At 39.5% G+C, this 21133-nt stretch overlaps 1 protein-coding gene across 7 annotated transcripts in view; it reads left to right on the forward strand.

The window, feature by feature from the left end:
• Positions 1–460: 460 nt before the first annotated feature.
• The window catches only part of elavl4 (ELAV like neuron-specific RNA binding protein 4), a 122726-nt gene continuing 102053 nt past the window's right edge, over positions 461–21133 (forward strand). For 4 of the 7 annotated variants that reach the window (XM_048539615.1, XM_048539619.1, XM_048539616.1 and 1 more), the window contains exons 1-2: positions 461–753; positions 13949–14189. In XM_048539615.1, coding sequence (XP_048395572.1) covers positions 706–753; positions 13949–14189 — 289 coding nt within the window. In that variant the 5' untranslated portion in view covers positions 461–705. Of the gene's footprint in view, positions 754–2410; positions 2576–2857; positions 3009–3443; positions 3659–13948; positions 14190–21133 lie in introns of those variants that run through there. The other 3 variants (XM_048539618.2, XM_048539617.2, XM_048539621.2) reach the window with 3 other exon arrangements.

Raw genomic sequence — 21133 nt, forward strand, 5'->3', positions numbered from 1 at the left:
GAGTTTATTTGGAATTCCTATTGACCGTGCAAATAGTACGAAAATAACCAACGGTGATGTCTTTTCAGGCCTATTTTAGTAGACATTATTTCCTCATCATGAACAAAATATTTTTGAACTAAAATTGCAAGCTTTTTGTTTTATTGTTAATTGTTATGATGATATTGGTCGTAAGATTTGCATGGAATTATCATAGAGCTTTCAATCAGTATCGGCATTCCTTATACCTTTATTGCTCAAGTTTCTGAGATTAGTTTAAGGTATACCAATGACTATAAAAATTTACAAAATCTTGATTAATGTAGGTGCAAATATGCTTTTTTTTCTGTCATGTGAGTCAAGGTTTATATATTTGGAAAGAGTTTAGTTAGAAAATTTAGAGGATAGAAACAAACTTAAGTTTGGGCACACTGCTCACCTTGTGGTAATGCAGGGAACTGTAAGTGGAGAGGAACATTTGCTCAACAGCCATGTTGGAGTAATATAATCTGCCTCAGCAATTCGTCTAACACAGTCTTAATGTGAACTTGATAAAGGAAAATTTGCATTGCTGTTTGTTGGGCTAGTACTGGCTAAGACAAGGAAAAATTGACCAATCTTGTCGCCTGGTCGAATCTGCGGAAAACAGGCCCCTATGCTAATGCATTTGGCCAAATGTTTATCAAAAGAAGTCTTTTGATTGTGTAAATCTGAACTGTCAGTATAATGTTTGAAATTGGCAGAACACTAAATGCTGCTTTATTGCATAATGAGGTAAGGTGTTTTATTTTACTGGCAAACAATATTGCATATTATTCCTTCCAATTAAACTGTTATAGTGTTCAGATAATATATTTAAGATTTCTGCTGATGATGTGGTACTTAATTATTATGTTACATTTTTTGTTCAATAGATTCAGAATGTTTGTCATATTTTGTGGGCTATGGCCTGAAGATTATATTTAAAGCTTCAAAATACTACAGAATAGGTGATTATTAATGCTGAATTAGCTGGTGTGGTTTGTGTGAGCTCAATGACAACTGATGCTAATGTTAGGACAAATTTCATGTTGGGAGAACTGCTAAGAGATAACATTGACAACATATAACTGAAGTGAGGGGTTTCTGTGTATAGTTTATGAATAACTAATCACATTTTTTAGAAAATGGGCAACTTTATATGTGGAGTTGTAATCTGACTGATCATGTAAGTGATTGCTCATGAAGCTAGAGAAAAGCTTATAATGGAAAATCTATGTTCCATTAACTGTTGTAAATTACTAAGAGAATACTGACAGAAATGTGCTCAACACAAACTAAAATTGTTCTTTGCTTCTCAGTATAGTTGAAAAACATTTGGCTTGTAATCCTGGAACTGTTGATTTCTTGAATTATGGCATGCTGGTATTGTTTGTTGAGCCAATTTCTCTCAATATTACAAATTTGTTACCGGTTCTATTCCTTAATTTAATAGGTTGAAAATATATAATTTTGCTGTCACAAAAATATGCCAAATATTGACTTCTACCCAGAAATTTTTTCACTGTACCTTTCAGTGGCTGCAGTTCAACAATTAAGAGTTGTGAATTTTTTGGTGCAACATGACTGTTAAATGTATTTGTTTTCTTATAAGCAATGGCTGTACTTATTTATATTAACTCCATCATTTTTGTAGGCTTTTGCTGAGATTTGTTAACTCTTCAGTTTAACATGCCGGTTTGCATGTGTGGTAAAGAGACAACATAAGCTGACAAAATAAATTTTGATATTACAGTATAGAAATTTGTTTCAAGTCAGATTGAAGCCCGTACATCATTGATGGGACAGTTTTGAATCACATAAATATTTTTCAGTTTAGTAGAATAAAGAATTCACGAGAGTAGTTTAAGGGAGAAAACCTTGAAGTTGAACTCTGAAATAAATTCACTTTCTTTATATAATTCTCTTCATGCACAAAGTAGACTGTGAGCCCCAAGGCTTTGTATTAATTATGCACGTTTTGAGAAAGCAACTGTCAGAATAGATAAGGTAGTTGAAACACATAAATTTTAAAGCCCAGTTTGCTTCACAATGGTTATGTGATGCAAGCATTGAAGCATGACTGAGATATGACATCTTGTCTTCTCTACATTTCATGTTGAAGATTGCAAATCCAGAGTACACAATATTAAGGGAAAATTTGTGTGTGTGTGTTGGTTTCTTAATTTCGACCTAATTACCAGAGACATTGTGCAGTTCAAAAGCTCTTCTATGTTGTGCATAGAGGTCACTGCATCATTAACATCGTCAATCTGGTAAAAGCTAATTTCAATAGCAGTTGATGTCATGACAGCCTTTTATTTTTCTAGCCAATCAGACACAAGCAGTAGTGACAGATGGTCCCATAAATGGGAGTAAAAGGGTGAAGAAGCCAGCCAATTCTGTGAGCTGATTTGTTGCTTCCTGTAGCATAGATTCCGTACAGCTTTCTTTTGTTTTGCACAAACACTTGCACTGTGCTTTTGGATCTTTAACAGAGGAATTGAAATATTGTAGGTCTTCTCCTGGAGATTTCAAGTACGATAAGATCTAATCCTGTGCAATAAGAATGGTTATGGTATGTACTAGGACTTGGTATATTTTAATCTACTTAGGAAACGTACCAAAATGGTTCATTTTAATGTAGCTTTTATTAGTATAATGACGAAAGTCTATCTGTGAAGAAACAAATGAAATTAAATCCTATACCCAGGCTTCAGTGAAGGGTCCAAAAATAGTATTCAGCATTTACAATGACTTAAAGGATGTGATTTATGTAAGCACCCGTACAAACACATATTGTATTTCAAAGAGTTTGCAGTTGTGACCTCATCAGAGAGGAGGAGGCTTGTATGCTGTAGTATGTGGTAAATGTTGATTTCTTGTAACTCGAAAAATCAGTGTTGTAGAGGAGGCATGTCTGCTTTTTACATAACGTCCTTTCAGTTTTGATTCACTGAAGACTACAAATTTCTTGCTAATCAAAAATGGAATGGGGTGGTTTAAAACTGGTAGGTGATTAAAAGATATGCTATTTCCTCAGCATCAGTAACATGTTCTTTTGGTTTTAATACAGTATTTGAAAACATTTGTTCTTTGAGTAAAGGAATGCCTTTTGGTTTTTATGCATATTTTATTTGAGATACATGAGCACCAAGGCTGTAGTGTTCATAAGCATTTATGGGAGTTGAGTAGAAAAGAGTTATTTTTTTCTCCATTCAACGCAATCTGTGGGCTTTATCATCAGCTACTTGTTTTGATGGGTGCAATATAAATAAGATTAGACTGAACAGCTGAAATGAAAGTGATAGCTAGAAAGAAAAGCCTGTGAAAGGTTGCCAGGGAAACAAGCTAAAGGAAGCTGAACAGAGAGCAGGTGGCAGTCATATGGGAATACCATGAAGCAAACGGTAGAACAGGCACTGTGATTGTCTCTTCCATTCTGTGAGAGTCACAACTTTAATTGTTTCAAAAGGTGTTAATTATATTCCAGACTGGAGGCTAGCTCATTTGAAGCTATTATTAGACATCTGTGCCTGAAATGTGAATGGCATTTCATTGGATTTTCTTTCTGTGTTGCTGAACTTGTCAAAGGGGACGATATTGTGAGAGTCAATAAGTAAAAAGAAAACTGGTCAAATAAAACCCATAAGACTAAATTGTGAGTACTACATTGCCAGTGGTTGTTACAGATATGACTAAAATTTTTCACTAGGCTACCCTGTTCATTTGAATTATTATTGCTGAGCCAATTTTTTTTAACGTTATAATACTTTAGCAAAGAGGAACACATTAATTGTTCAATTAAAGTTAAAACTGTGATGCGTTTGATGTGAGGAACTGGAGAAAGCAAAGATATCTAACTACAACTAAAGCAGGATGAGGGTACTAACTGTTTATAGAATATTGTTTGTCAAATGAGTTGCTCTTATTAGTTCAATTAGTGTGTGTGTGTGTGCGTGTGTGCATGTGTGTGTGTATAAATATAGTATAAAAAACGATTTCATATGCTAAAGGAAGATGGGCTGTGCATTATAGGGTTATACCAGTCTCTGAATTTCATAAGGCCTAAAGATTAAAATCTGTTGTTTAACATGGTTTCTATCTGTGCAGGACACCACCCCAAAGTAGACAAATACATTTTTTTATTTCTTTGTTCCTGCTTTGACACATATGGCAAGATTAGCTATATGCCTGTGCAATAAAATAATAAATATTTATTTGTATAAAATGCCCTTAACTCTGAACGCTGTTCATTTCATAGTGAAGGCAACTTTAGATTTAAAAATGATTTAAGGCTAATTCATTTCTGATGAAATCATGCTAAATAAACAATTAAATCCTTTAAATCAGGTGAAATATGTTTTAAAGTAATTTTAAAAACACTTGGAATTGGTATTAACATTATTTTTAAAAATTGCTGACTTTAGTATTCATAAAAATTTAATTGTGATCTTTTAAAGATATTATTCAAAGCAAATTAACTTTTAGTTTAATGTTTTACCATTAATTAACTTATTACATTGACAATTTAAAATTAATCTGCAGTAGGTAAGGAAATTTTGCCAGATTTATAGGTTTGTTGGCAAATTTAATGTGATTGTAAAAATATAACTGGGATATTTGCAATCGTATGACAGTATTAATACAGTTGTGAAAGGAAACTGGAGGAAATAGATCTTGTTGCTGCAAGAAACTGGTGGTTAATGTTAAAATACTATAAAAATGTATAATGTATTTCCAATGAACTTGTTTGTTGTCACTTGTAAGAAAGTAAGTAATCTAATAATCATTTTATAATGTATGTGGTGAAATCTGCAAGACATTCAAAAGCAAATTAAACAATTACAGCTCCTTTCTTATAAACACAGACCAGCCTTTTTCTTACATTTCTAGGTTTTGTTGAACTTTATTTTATTTCCAAATAGATTAAATTCAGTTAGATTGTGGAGCTATATTACTGCTCTTTTTTAAAACAGTTGCAGTAATGGAAAGAAGTATTTTGCAAATTGTGATAATTTTGGAACACACAGTGGGGATTAGTTATTGTGTTACAATACTGTTGTGAATTCGGATTTTTTTGTTTCAGTGTTAAACAACAAATTGTAATCACTTTTGAATTTTCTTTTACAATACCTGTGCATAATCCAATGATGTTTGGCTTTATGCATTTAATTTGTTTCCTCTAATGGAACTTGTACCAACTTGATGCAAATTTCACTGTGACTGTTACTGTGATAAATCACACCATGCTGAATTTAATTTTGGCTGTATTGTAACTCTAGAAAAAAAGATTAAATTAGAAATACAGATTTGATGTATTTCTGACCTCTATAAACAAGGTTTCTGACTACTTTAAATATTTAACTTTTTTTGACTAAACATGATTTTGTGCACCAATTAACATGCCTTTTTGAGATAACTGATGCGGTAGAAAGTATGTTTGTCAAAGTTCTGCACAAACATATTGAAATGACACACTATTCTATAAATTGTTACCCAAGTTGTTTTTATTTATATTTATAGTTTCACCAAATCTGAGATATTTTTCATTAAATACATACAATGACATTTCTTTCTCATCTAATTTCCTGTACCCCTCGAAGAAAAGAAGCAATTTTAACTACGAATTTTTATCCGAATCACCCATAGCAACTTCTCTTATCTTCCCCCCCCCCCCCACCTTTTATCCACTGCAGAACTCTCATTTTCTGTGCAACATAATGTCATTATGCTTTCTTGTCATTGTTTTTAAAAAGAAAGATTGCTGTTTCATCATACATTAACAGTTCCTAATTAAGCTAATTTGAGTATTTAAGTTTAAACAACTTTTCAGTAACTCAAAATGTGATAGACAGCAAATGATAATTAAAGCTATCAAAGATTTAGCATAGTTCTATAGTTGAGAATCTTTGTTTTCAAGAAACCCTTGTTGTGAATGCTGTGAACAGTAGTGTACGTTATGTGAACAGATGAACCACTTGAAAACGGGAGATAAGAGCAGATTGCATAAAACAGTATTACCTTGCTTGTTCATTATTGTGATACTTTGGAATATTATCTTTTACATAAAATGGGTAGAAAGCATAGAGTGTATGGAACTCTCAGGAAAATTTTATTTTCAATTGTAGTTTTCAAAGTATACATCTTATTTGATAATTTAAAATGATTTTAGATTTGAGGAGAAAGCCGTAGACTTTGGCAGTTCAGTGAACCATACCTACTTCATCAATAATCAGATTTAAAAGTATTATTGTGCTTGTGATCAACTAAATTGTGATAGTTTTGCAGTATGTGCTTCTGATGGCAGTCCACAGCTGCATAATGTTAATTGCATCTGGGTCTGAGTTTCATAGTGCAAAATGTTGAGTTAATTTGTGATTTATGAGAGAGCTGGTATTTAAGTGAGTCTAAATGACAGTTGTGATTTTTGGATGAGATTTTCATATGTAGGCTAAAAAGGAAACTGCGGGTTGTTTTTGTAAATTCAACACGTTTGAATTACTGTTATAATGTGTATGACAAAATTACTTAGCATGTCTGTGGTAGTCCAGTTCATTTGCTGATATATAAAGAATTTAATTGACATTTGTAGTCTGTTTATCCAAATGTAAAATATTAGTTCTGAACTAAATGGAAGATTGTACTGAACTTAAATGATTTGCCCATGACAATCAACATACACACATGCTGCAAAATTTCATTTATTGCATGTAGGTAAAGAAAAAAACAAGCAAAATTACATGAAGAAAACTAATGAAAATATTTCACGAGTTGAGATTGATTATGATCACTGAGGTTCAAAGAAACTTTTTATTTTGACTTGTTCATTTTCGTGATCTTTGATAATATGTCATTTGTTATATTATTATTACATTCACGTACCACCGTGTAATAAGCTTAAACTCTAATCTCTAATAAAGAGCAGAGGTGTGATTTTAGCCAATACTGCAATGAGTTTTGCATTCCTAAAAGTTTACAAGATGGTAATACTTTAAAAAAAGTTCAGAGAGAAATATTCATAGGAATTCTAGATTATCTACCCATAGTAAAGCCCATAGCTCTTGTTTTGCACAATGGTTGGCATAAATGGTGGAGGTGGGTACAATTACAATATTTAAAAAGGCATCTGGATAGGTATATGAATAGGAAGGGTTGAGAGGGATATGGGACAAGATCAGATTGGGAGATCAAGTCAACACAAAACAGTTGGACTGAAGGGTCTGTTTCTGTGCAGTATGACTCGATCTGAAGTCATCTGTTTTACACCATCTCCTCGCATTACAGTTATTCCCGTGATCTGTCAGAAAATATGACCATCTTGTATGGAAATGTGAAGGTCTACAGCTCAATAAGGCACATTTCGTTTACTATGTTCACGTTTGCTCCTTGCTAGAACAATTTAGATCTTGACCGATTTATCTTCTTTCCATAATCTTATTGCTTACTTTTGAAATAAAGATACAATGCTGCCAAACCTTAACCACACTCTGTGGCAGAACAGTTGTTGTTCCTACAATCCTGAGTGATGAAATTTGTCCTGACTCTCTAACTTTCTAAGGTACAGTTTTTCATAATTCATGGCCTAGGATCAATATGTGTATACTTTTTGCCTTTCCAGTGTTGCTCACTTGTGAGTATTTAATTCTCAACTCTGTAGAGTTATATAGCACGGAACAGACTCTCTAGTCCAACTCGTCTACACTAACCAGATATCCTGAACACATCTTGCCCCATTTGCCATCATTTGCCCCAAATCCCTGTAAACTCCTGCTATTCATGTACCCATATTTTAAATATTGCAATTATACCCACTTCCGCGACTACTTCTGGCAACTTGTTCCATATACACACCACCGTCCACTTGAAAAAATTGCCCTCCCTTCCGTTTTAATGTTTTCCCCTCTTATCTTAAACCTGTGCCCTCTAGTTTAATTCTTAAGACACTTAGATTCAACCACTGTTCTGGAACTGGATACACATGTGGCCAGGTAATGAGACTAGGAGGGCTCATTTCCTGAAAGTCATTAGTCAGTAGCTTCCCAACTCGAGGAAATATTCTATCGTTAACCAACTAATCAAGACCTTAATGTAATTTGCTTTTAAACTATTGACTTTATCTTCAGCATATTCCTCAAATCTCTTCTCATAGCTGTAGTTTCCCATTGATACATTTGTCTGGTGAATCTTAAGTTTATCTAAGTGACTCTAGGATGGAATCTTATGCGGACCTGACCAATGAGTTATGGCAAAATTCATGACAGAATTGTGTGGGAGCAACTCGCTGCGTCCTTTTTGTGTTTGCTAGGTGGCAGTGAGTTTCTCACACAAGTGATGACAAGTTGCCAATTAAGTGGAACTATAGCTTGTGGAACATCTTATTAATCTTGCAGCTCACCTCATGAATATTCAGTTTCCTATTTTGCCAAATATGTTGAACAAGCTCAAATTTGAAAATTCTTGACATGAAAGTCAAAGCTGGTAACTAGCAATTTCATCTCATTACTTGCTCAGGGCCTGTGTTGGACATCAAGCACTAATATCACAGACATAGTATATGGGAACCATTCACATGCACCCATGCCTACAGACATTGGCTCCTGACATATATATTTCAATACCACGCCTTGGGCTGCATCAATAACTAGCATTATATTGCTGCAGCAAGGACACTTTGTACTCAGGGAAATGCGCCCAACTTAGAGTGGACCAGGCTGAATCTCCTGCCTCTTTGCTTGTTATCATAGTACTCAGTCACTTGAAGCCTACCATCGCCTTGCCATTGTGCCATTTTTTCCTCTTAGACAGAGATACCAAGCTCACAGTTCTGCAATATTGCCATGCCATTTAACACAGACATAAAAACCAGGAAGTTTGCCATGTCCTCAGTCAAATCAAAGGAGAAAATGATCTTCAGTTAGGGGTTCCCAGCACAATAAATCAAGGGCAGCCTCCATTATCAGTTTAAGGTAATGGACAGTCATTCAGCAGCTTTGCACAGTTAAAGACAGAATGCTGTCCAAATAAATGATGAAGAGTCATATGTCAGGTTGCTCACTACCCACCTTGACACTTTCTGCCCTATTGTGGGCTGTTTTCACCTGAATGAAAGAGAGAGAGACAAATATTGAGAGCGCTGAACGTGGCTGGCACAGCTGTTACTTTTGGTGCAGGTGATGGTGTCCCAGGCAAATGAATAGGCGGCACAGAGGGCATGCAAGGTTCGTGGAGTCAAGGATTGGTGACAGCAAGTGAAGGAAGATGTTTCGGGCAGTAGTCAGAGTGGTAGAAAATGAGTCTTAGTGGGAGGTTGGTACAGTAGCAGATAAAGGATGGTCATGAGGTAAAAGGTGAGAAAATGGTGGTATTTATGCTGGCAGAGTGCAGAATTCAAGAATCATAACAGACTCAAAATAATAACTGTTTCTTACTCTACAGATACTTTCAGACCTGCTGAGTTTCTCCATCATTCTGTGCTTCAGATTTCCAGCATACTTAGTATTTTGCTTTTACTCAGTCTTCACACGTTGCTGTGCATTTCTCCAGAAGGCCAAAACTGCACTGACCTAGCTGGCAGCCTAGGACCTAATCTGGTGTAGTGCCTCTTCTGCTGATCCTGGTGGACACCTTGCTTGAATGCAATCTCATCCAGTCCCTGCCCACAGAAGGAGGCACCAAATTTACTTTATCCAGTATTTTTGGGACAAATGTCAGGAACTGTACGGTACATATTAATACTGACAGAGCTTTTCTGGAAGCACACAGCTTTTAAAAATTGTGCCAACAGTTCAAGGATTGTTTGGCAGTGCAAAGTTGTTCTAGAAATGGCACGTGGTAGGGTGGGATGAGAATTGAATGAGATGGATCCTGTGGAGCAGGGTAGGTAGTGAGGCAAGTCAGTAAGATACAGTGAGAAAACTTGCTAGGCTATATGACAAATCCTCCAAAAATCCAACACAACTTGCATTTAGGCAAAAATAATGAGATTCAGCTATAGTCTTTCTAGTCTCCTGATTTATTTTTATAAGGGGACATTTAAAAACCGCATACAGTACCTGAACTTTGACTTAACAATGTTTTTTGCAAAGTCACAATTTTTAGCTCAGAAATTTTATCTTTATTTGTGAAACTAAGAATGCTGTTGTCTTTTTAATACTTCATCTTCCTGTATTCTCACTCTTGCTAGGAATTTTTACTGCAAATTACTTCGCAAGTTCTAAAACATTTAGCAGAATTTCAGCACATGATCAATGGAAATCCCCAATAATAAGATAACAAGGTGTGGAGCTGGATGAACACAGCAGGCCAAGCAGCATCAGTGGAGCAGAAAAGCTGACTTTTCGGGCTTAGACCCTTGAAACGTCAGTGTTCTTGCTCCTCTGAAGCTACTTGGCCTGCTGTGTTCATCCAGCTCAACGCCTTGTTATCCCAGATTTTCCAGTTTCTGCAGTTCCTACTATCTCTGAAACAGAAATCTCCTTTTTGCATGTATCTAGAATTTCTACTGAAGTTATTGTGGTCAGTAAGAAAAACAACAAGAACATTTCCTACATAAATATATAATGTATATAAATCCTTCACTGTTCATTTTCAGTGTCTTGAAGGATTTACTACTTTTTTTCCACAAAATGTGTGACCATCACTTATCCATGTTAAATTGCCCTTCCACCCATCCATTTGATTAACTTATGCCTTCCTCAAGCCTTTTACAATCCTCTTCACTGTATGTGTAATCACTTTTGTGCCAGTAACAAATTTAAAAATTCTGCTCTTTATGCCAAAATTTACACAGTAAATAAATACTAAGAGTAAACAGCTGAAGTTTTGATGATCCATCTCTGATCTGAGTAATACCCATTTACTGTAACCCTTTGATACTTGTCCATTAACTAACTTTCTTTCTGTGTTGCAGCAGAAAAGATTGTTTTAGTAAGGAAGTCTGTTGAACATCAGCGTCTGTATGGAACACATCTATTTTAACTGCTTATTCCCTTTCTCAAAGAAATTTTTAAATGTGCCCAACATAACTTGCTGGATGTCTTTGATTTATCAATGCACTTCATAGGCACACCATGTTTATCTTCAATTTTGGATCCTAATAATGTATAATTGACTGATTTCAAGTGGTGTGTATCACATTTAATTTCTGTATGTAATGTTCTCAGATGTATTACTCAAGTTAGTATCTTTTGTCATCAACCCATCAACTACTACTCTTCTCCTCTTGGTCGAGCTCATTCTCACCCTGAACAACTTTTCTTTTAATTACTCTCTCTTTCTTCAGGTAAAGGGGCGGCCATGGGTACCCACATTGGCCTCAGTTATGCATGTTTCATTGTGGGGTATATTTCTTGTTTCAGTCCTACCCCAACCCCACCTACACCTCTTCCTCTTGTGTATCAAGTGATATCAGTGGTCCCGTTTCCCACTCTCCCATCTGGAATTGGAAAAGTTTCTTTGTTTAGTTATTTATTTTTGCTTTCAATTTCCACCCCCCTTTCTACTTCACTAGTCCACCTCTGGTTCCTCCCTTCCCTTCCTCGACCTCCATTTCTAGTGATAGGCTGGCCATCAGCATCCACTACAAAACACTAACTCCCAAAGTTACCTTGATCACACATCCTCACTCCCTGCTTCTTGTAAAAACTACTCCATTCTCCCAGTTCCTGCATCTCCATCACATCTGATCTGATGATGCCAACTTCATCAAGGGACTTCCGAAATGCCCACCTTCTTCCTCGACAAAGGATGCCCCAGCAACATAGTTTACAAGGCCATCAGCCAGGTCTAGCTCATCTCCTGCACGTTGGCCCTCACCCCATCTCTTCCTTACTACAACAGCAATAGGACTCCTTGTCCTTGCCTAACAGCGCACTAGCGTCCACATCCAGAAGATCATTACCTGCCACTTCCATCAGGTTGCCACCACAGATACATATTCCTTTCCCCTTCTTTGTCAGCTTTCAGCAAGGATCATTCCCTCCAGGATACCATGGTTTTCCCTTGCTCCAAAAGTAGACACACACACACACACACACACACAGGAATGCATCCCCCGCCAACCAAATGGCACTTCCCTCTGCAATTGCAGAAAGTGTAACATCTGCCCATTTACTCCCTCCCTCCTCACTATCCAAGGCCCCAAACACACCTTACAGATAAAGCAAGATAATAAAATGTGAGGCTGGATGAACACAGCAGGCCCAGCAGCATCTCAGGAGCACAAAAGCTGATGTTTCGGGCCTAGACCCTTCATCATAGAGGGGGATGGGTTGAGGGTTCTGGAATAAATAGGGAGGTGGACCAAAGGTGGAGAGGAGAGTATAGGTGGGGAGGTAGGGAGGGGATAGGTCAGTCCAGGGAAGACAGACAGGTCAAGGAGGTGGAATGAGGTTAGTAGGTAGGAAATGGAGGTGCGGCTTGGGGTGAGAGGAAGAACAGGTTAGGGAAGCGGAGACAGGTTGGACTGGTTTTGGGATGCAGTGGGTGGAGGGGAAGAGCTGGGCTGGTTGTGTGGTGCAGTGGGGGGAGGGGATCAACTGGGCTGGTTTTGGGATGCGGTGGGGGAAGGGGAGATTTTGAAGCTGGTGAAGTCCACATTGATACCATTGGGCTGCAGGGTTTCCAAACGGAATATGAGTTGCTGTTCCTGCAACCTTCAGGTGGCATCATTGTGGCACTGCAGGAGGCCCATGATGGCCATGTCATCTAAAGAATGGGAGGGGGAGTGGAAATGGTTTGCGACTAGGAGGTGCAGTTGTTTATTGCGAACCAAGCGGAGGTGATCTGCAAAGTGGACCCCAAGCCTCCGCTTGGTTTCCCCAATGTAGAGGAAGCCACACTGGGTACAATGGATGCAGTATACCACATTGGCAGATGTGCAGGTGAACCTCTGCTTAATATGGAAAGTGATCTTGGGGCCTGGGATAGGAGTGAGGGAGGAGGTGTGGGGGCAAGTGTAGCATTTCCTGCGGTTGCAGGGGAAGGTGCCAGGTGTGGTGGGGTTGAGGGCAGTGTGGAGCAAACAAGGGAGTCACAGAGAGAGTGGTCTCTCCAGAAAGCAGACAGGGGTGAGGATGGAAAAATGTCTTGGGTGGTGGCGTCGGATTGTAGATGGCGGAAGTGTCGGAGGATGATGTGTTGATAAAGCAGCACTGTACCTGCACTTCAGTCAATCTAGTCTACTCTACTGGCTGCTCATGGTGTAGTCTTCTTCTCTAAATTGGGGAAGCAAAGTGCAGACTGGAAGACCACTTTGCAGAAGACGCATTTTCTGTCCACAAACCAAGACCTTGAACTTCCAATTGCTTGCCACTTCAATACACCACCGTGTTCTCTGGCCAACATCTATCTCAGTCTTACTGCAATGTTCCAGGAAAGCTCAGTGCAAGCTGGAAAACAGCACCTCATTTTCCACTTGTGAACCCTGCAGCCTTCGGGACATAATATTGAGTTCAACGATTTTAGGGCTTGAGGACCTTTCTCCATGCTTTCCCCCACCCCCCCCCCCCCCCCCCCTCCACAGTAGGCCTTGTCATCACATCGGCTGCTACCACACACTATGCATTGTCAGCTACTGTTAGCAGCTATTTATTCCCCCAGAGTGACCTTTAACCAGTCCTTTGGCTATCCAACTGTGTTTCTCTCTCTGAGGTCTGTCTCCACCTTTCATTTACTCTTTTCTCCTCACACCCGTCTTCTGTATAAAAACCATCCTTTTCCAAGCTACCATAAGTTCCAAAGAATGGTCACTGGACCCAAAACATTAATTCTGATTTCTCCCCACACGTGCATCAATTTCTGTTTTTGTTGAAGTATTTTTGATTTTTAAAGGGCATGAATTGAATTAAAGTTGGATTTTCTGTGCTGACAGGCATGTCTGACTTTGGAAATCTGTTTATTGTCTTGTAACCATGCGTGAAGTTCTAATGCTGACTTTGTATTTTCTTAGATAATCAGCACCATGGAACCTCAGATGTCAAATGGCCCTTCATCAAACACTCCGAATGGCCCATCAAGCAACAATAGAAACTGTCCATCACCTATGCAGACAGGTGCTCCTACAGATGACAGTAAAACCAACCTCATAGTCAACTATCTTCCCCAAAACATGACACAAGAAGAATTCAGGAGTTTGTTTGGGAGCATCGGTGAAATAGAATCATGCAAACTTGTTCGAGATAAAATTACAGGTTAGTTTGGGCCTGAAATAGGAAATAAACTGTAATTTAGCTATTCTGTTCAGGCAGATCCAAGCAAAATTTTTAATTTAAGCTTTAAAATTCTGTACGATGGGATTATGTAGCTTTAATATTATGTGTCTTAACATGTAAATCAAAATGCCTTGTATTTTCTCAGGGTCTCCCAGTCTCCGGCTGTGTATGATAGAAGTTAAATTAATGGTATTACTAACCATTTTCACCTATTTTTACATAACATGACTGAAGATACCATTTGTTTCCCACAAGAAAACCCATGTCAAAATAACAGGCACAAATGTTAGGTACTATAATCTGTCAATATAATGTTACTGCTGCAGTGATGAAACTTCAAATATTATAATATCAATTTCATTCTCAATGGCAGCAGAGAAGCAGCAATATGGATCAATTGCCCACTATATACTTTTCTAATCTTCCTTTCCCCAAAGTCACTGAAAAGGAAAAACATCCCAAAAAAAAACCCAGATGACTGATTCACTGCTGCTAACATTCAGGCTCCATGAAAAGTAGAGCTTGCCCCAGTTAGTTCTGGAATTGGATTTTTATAACTTTGCACATTTTTGGGGTGTATTTTTGGTGCGATCGAGATGCAATGCAGCCAATGGCTAGACAGCTGGAAAGAGACCGAAATTGTCCCCTTTCGCTCACATCTTGGTGGATCTTCACCAGTCAAGCAATTAATATGCTACTGGCAAGTCTTCCATAGAATCAGGATCTACTGAGCATAAGCCTTACCCTCCAATGGCAACCGGAAGATCAGAGTTTAGCAGCTCTTTTGCACTGTCCCAAGGCAGAGAAACAAGATGACTGTAGAGATTTTGGGTGAGGGTTATATTGGGAGAGGAGTGTAGGGAGTTGGCTGTCGGCAGCTGCCCACTTCCCAATGCCAGATCCTTCTATCAGGTACAGGGTGCCTTTGAACAAGGAGCACACCCATCCTCCAACCCCACAAAACTGCAAGCAATATGCATTGATTTGCTTGTTGTGCCATCTGCAAAGCAAACTCACCCGCATGCCTTGACTTATTTCCAGTGACAGTGGGTTGAGGTCCATTAACGGGCATTAGAACTTAAGAGCTTTACCTGGATGTGGTACGGGAAAGTTGTCCATTGACTCTGTAGCAAGGAAGACAATCAGGGTGCAGAGAGGAAGATTGATGGGCCCTACCCAGCATCCCGCTGCCTCATTACCTGGTTTGCCCCATCTCCACTTCCATCTCCCATTGAGTAGTGTAGAAAATTTTGCTCTGTAAATTATCATCCATGTGCTTCAATCTCCATTCCCATCTGCTTGCACAAGGAATGTTCTTGTAAATCCCTGGTGGAAATTTAGAAAACTCTTCTTATTCCTTTGGGCAACAAGGTGCTAATACAACATGAGATATTACCATCCAACAAGGAATACAATAATTGCTCCATCAAGCCATAAATCATGTATATTCTTCTTCATGCATTTACTCTACTGAATAATCATTGTGTAAATATTCTTGATCTCCATACGAAATAAAGTAAGATCACAGAATATCACCCTTTCATGTATAGTCCTTTGGCCAATCATCCATTATTTTGTCACTCGATCTGGCAGAAGGATAACCAGAAAACATTAGACTTTTCAGGAGCTTTTCATTATTCTGTGCACATTATTATGATTCTGTACTCATTTACTTCCCTTTTGAGGCACAAGCTGTCGTATTTTTTCCCCAATATTTTAGAACTTTCTACAGACAAATTTGGATCAAAAGCACAGCTAGAGGTGGCACTATAGAAGTAGGACATACAGCGTCACTTTCCTTCTGCCTTGACCTGTATGATGTCCCACACTAGAAAGGACATTCAAGTATGAATATGAATTCACCTTTTAATGTGCCAGAAACCACTCACTGGTACTGTCATGACATCAGCTATAATCACTCTGCCACTATGTTTACCAGCTTGGACCATACAGGCCCATTTAATGTATTCGCTTGTTACACTCAAAAAATGCGTTCAACTGGGAGAGGGGCCCATCACTAGTGTCACTTAAAGGGCTTGATGCATGTTAGTAAGAAAAGGTGGAATAACCTCTGCTACAGTATTTGGAAGTACTAAGATACCTTTTTGGGGGTTTTGTGATATGTTCCTGGATTTTCCCAGCACCACATGACTGATAGCAAAATGTCTGGCAAAATCAGGTGAAAAATATCACATCAAATTCACCCTGTCCTAGCTTCTTTGCATTTCACAAAAGCAATGTGGCAACATTCTCATTAAGTAACACCAAGATGTTAATCAAGTGTCAATGATTAAGTGCCTTGTTGATGTCACAACTCCCCTTATTTAATATTCACACTTCCATTTTACCAAACTTGTCAAATGACCTCGTCAGATTACTTCTGTTGGATCCTTGGAGACCAGCTGAACATATTCCATCTCCACAAATCTGTCCATGCATCTGTCATCTGCTGACCTATCACAACTATTTTGCACTCTTTCTGTTTGCTGACTGTGTGCTGTGGAAGCACAGACTTACTTTGAGAGGCTGCTGCAGGAACATTTTATGCACAGGGGCAGGTACTTGTTGAGGACACATTACCTAGGTTCAAGGTTTTCTGTCCCACTGTCACCATGTTTTCAGTCCTGGGGACCATTGGCTGGGGCAATTAGAGTGCAGGTGTGTGCTCTTGAGGGGGCTGGGTATGAATCTCCGTGGCAGCCACCAACTTGTCCGGTGAGGCAACCAGCTGGTAGCATGACTTCCTGCAGTGCTGTATTTTCTGAGCAATGAGGACCATTGCATCCCATATGTCTGTTTGTCACTGCTGCTCCTCCTTGTGTATTTGGGTGAAATCCTTAATTGCCATATCCAGAAGGTCACCTCCTGCCTGGGGCTGAGCAGGTGATAGTCCTTGCAGTCCTGAGTGGCAGCTGTGTAGGCCTTTTCTTCCTTAGCCAGCTGCAGAGCTGTCGTGGCAAGGTGAACACCAGATTGTGAGCCTAAACTTTCTATGCATACAGTTCCTACTGCATCTCCTGTGAGGACCATGATTCTGTCCTCACTTCAGGACAGAGATGCCAGGCAACCACTGCCACCACCTACCCGGAATAAAAACTCATGCAGGCTCTCTTAATGCTGTTATGGGCTGTCTTCCCCTCTAATAAGGAAGTAGCAGGATAAAGAGTGAGATGAGTTGTTGGCACAGCTGTTTGTCCTGATGCCTGTTGGGGATGGGTGGTGAGGTGCTCTGAAGGACCCTGTGGAGGTGGTGCGGAGGGCATGCTGGGCTAGTGTTGTGGGAGACTTAGGGAGAAAGCAACTGAGGGAATGTGAGTGTGGTGGGACATGAGCCATTGTGGGAGATGGGTGCAGTAGCAGAGACAGAGTCTGAGGCGGCAGAGAAAAATATGCCACTCACCCTGAAGAAGGCACTGTACTTGGTGGTAACCTCAGACCAGGCTGGCAGGGTCTAGTGACATAACCACTTCTATCAGTCCTCTGGGAAGAAGACTGTTTGTTTTCCTTTGCACAATTTGTCATCTTCTAGGACCTGCAGATCTCTAACAGAAATGCAGTGCTGCCTTCTCTTACTCTGCTGCATTCTGATTTAAAGAGCAAGGCAGCTTTGGAATTCTAGTCAAAAACCGAAACAACTGCAGATTTTGGAAGTCAGAAACAAAAGCACAAACTTAAAATGCTGGAAAATCTCAGAAGGTCCAGCAGCATCTGTGGAGAGAAATTAGACCATGTTCTGGATCCATTGACTTTCTGTTCTGAAGAAGAGTCACTGGACCTGAAACATTAACTCTTTCTCCCTGCAGATGTTGCCAGACCTGCTGTCTTTTTCCAAGCAATATCTTTTTTTTGTGTTTGGAATGATAGTGCTTTTCCAGGTGCTGTGTGCCATTTTAAAGATATTGTGGCTGCAAGCAATGCTGGTCTTTGGGCAAGTATCTACAGAGTGGCGAAGTGTTACAAGTATAGTGGATGATAAGTTTGGGTGTCAACCAGACTTGAGAGATGCCATGGGGATGGGCTAAGTGTTTTAATGAAGCGAGTTTGATAAGAGGAGGTGGAAAAACTCTCTTGGCCTTATGGCAAAAAAGATCTTCCCTGGACTGACCTATCCCCTCCCTACCTCCTCACCTATACTCTCCTCTCTACCTATCTTGTTTTCTCTCCATCTTCGGTCCGCCTCCCCCTCTCTCCCTATTTATTGCAGTTCCCTCTCCCCATCCCCCTCTCTGATGAAGGGTCCAGGCCCGAAACGTCAGCTTTTGTGCTCCTGAGACGCTGCTTGGCCTGCTGTGTTCATCCAGCTTCACACTTTGTTATCTTGGATTCTCCAGCATCTGCAGTTCTCATTATCACTGATACAATTATAAAGTGGGAGTTTGCAGTGAAGGAAGAGCTTAATGGGTTGAAAGTCAAGAAACCCATACTGACACCTGCAACCTGATCATCATGCCACATAAGATAAGGGTGAGTGTTTCTGTATAAATAAACAAAGGTATGATCAGGCATGTCCTTGCAGTGGTTCATGATCTGAGAATTTGTATAAGCTTGTGTATAGTCCCCTTTTAGTTTGCAAGTCTTTCAATTTTAAAAGAACCAGCTGCACACGCTAATGCTTCAAACATGATAAATGGTCAGTTCATTACATTAACTATTTCATTTTTAAAAAATAGCTAAAACACAAATATAGAAAATGTACAAACATTTAAGGTAAATAAGGGCATATGAAGATAAAAATGAGATCAGTCACTGATATTGTTGCAGATCAGTCATGCTTCAAAATTCTCTTTCTGAAATAAAGTGGTAAAACCTTGAAGTCAGATTAAGCAGCTGCAATGGCATCACTCGATGAGAATTTGGATGTTGTTCCCATTAGTGGACTGAACAGAACAGGTCCTAGGAATGAGTGATTGCTCTTTGCTTTACATTTACAATACTGCAGGTCCTAACTCTGGGTCGCCTGGTTTGGTAGAGCAGCCCTGAATACCTCCCTCTGTCTCCCTATTGGCATTTAGCTGATTCTCCTGAGATCTCTGCACAAAATGTTCCTTACAGCCAGACGTTTATGCAACTATGACTTTTTTTTTAAAAAACTGCAAAATGGCAGCTGTCCCAAACTGTTGAATCATTTTTCCATGTTAATTATTAGGTTAGCCAGGTCTGGAGCACAGACCCATCCATTTTCCTTTAATTGAGGCAATTAACTTTTTAACTGTCTCAGCTATTCGTTGAATGGCTTTCTTTCTGTCAGCTTTCGGTGAGATATAAAGAGCTGTTCACATCTGCAGGGAAACCATTGTCAACGATTTTCTGTTTACTTTTAAAATCATGCATTAAGTTTCAAAAAGTCGGTCATGGTTCTTCTTCAGACAACCGCAGTCTGGTTCCAACACCAGCTAAATTCACAAGGGAAGACATATGATCTCTAGAAGCTGTTGTGTGAGAAGCGTTATGTCCATTTTAAAGTCCAATTAGCTTTCTTTACAGGTTTTCTTATATAATTGCCCACTCATGACAGTGGTTATGTTGCAGGATATGTTATAGGGCTAGTAATTCCAAACATCTGGATTTGATGCTTGATTTACATCCCACTTTAGAGCATTTGTGAAATTTAAATTCAGTTGGCCCATACGAAATTAGCTAATAAGGCTCTTCGAGCCTGCTCCACCATTCAATAGGATCATAGCTGATCAGATATTCCTCACATCCACTTACCTGCATTTTCCTCATGACCTTTGATTTCCCCTACTGTTCAAGAATCTATCTCAGCCTTAAATGTATGCAAGAACTTTGCCCCCGCAGCTCTCTGTGGCAAGGACTCTCAACCCCTCAATCTGTCTTAAATTGGCATCCCTTTATTCTGAGACTATGCCCTCTGGTCCTAGATTCTCCCATTAGGGGAAACGTCCTCTCAGATACCCTGTCAAGCCTTTTTGAGAATCCTGTATGTTTCAAAGCGATCACTTCTCATTCTTCTAAACACCAGTGAGTAAGACAATCCCTCCATACCTGGATCATCCTACTGAATATTCTCTGAACTGCTTCCAGTGAAATGATAGCTTTCCCTAAATAAGGGAACCAAAACTGCTCACGGTACTCCAGATGTGGTATGCTCAGCACCATGTACAGTTGCTTTAAGACTTCTCTACTCTAAACTCCAACCCTCTTGAAGTAAGGGTGAAAATTCCGTTTAGCCTTCCTGCATAATCTACTGCAATTGTGTGCAAGCTTTCTATGTTTCACATGGGGACTGGGGGTTACTTCTATGTGTTGCAACTGTCTGCAGTTTTTCTGCTTTTAAGTAACACTTTATTCTTTGGTTCTCCCTCCCAAAATAAACAATTTCACATTTTCCTATATTGTGTGCCATTTACTGATGTTTTGCCCACTTACTGAACCTATCATTGTCTCCATATAGAGATAGCAAGAATTGCAGATGAAGGAGTCAGAGTCAATACAGTGTGGAGCTGGAGGAATACTGCAGGTCAGGCTGCATCAGAGGAGTAGGAGAATCAACATTTCGGGCCTAGACCCTTCATCACTTTCCCCGCCATTACTTTTGCTTCCACCTGCGTGACCATCCCCATACACACAACCATTCCCAAGACCGTCTCCATTCCCACTTGCAGCTTCAGCTCTACACCTAGCCCTGACCCCAAGCCCTACCGGGTATTCGCCATACCCCACCCCCTCCCCCTTACTGAGGACGAATGGTCAGTCCTCAGCAAAGGACTCACCTTCATTCCCCTGTGCCCACACATCAGTGGATGTTGAACTCTTTTTCTGCTGCCTCTGCCTCCATGCCTATTTCTTTGACAGGGAGTCTAACCCATCCTCTGGTGACTCTTTCTCCCACCTCCAACAAACCTCATCCTGCTGGACAGCACCCCACAGCCTCCTACCCTCTTTCGATCTCTTCATCTCCA

The sequence above is a fragment of the Stegostoma tigrinum genome, chromosome 8 (genome assembly GCF_030684315.1).
Source record: "Stegostoma tigrinum isolate sSteTig4 chromosome 8, sSteTig4.hap1, whole genome shotgun sequence".
In the NCBI taxonomy this organism is placed as follows: domain Eukaryota; kingdom Metazoa; phylum Chordata; class Chondrichthyes; order Orectolobiformes; family Stegostomatidae; genus Stegostoma; species Stegostoma tigrinum.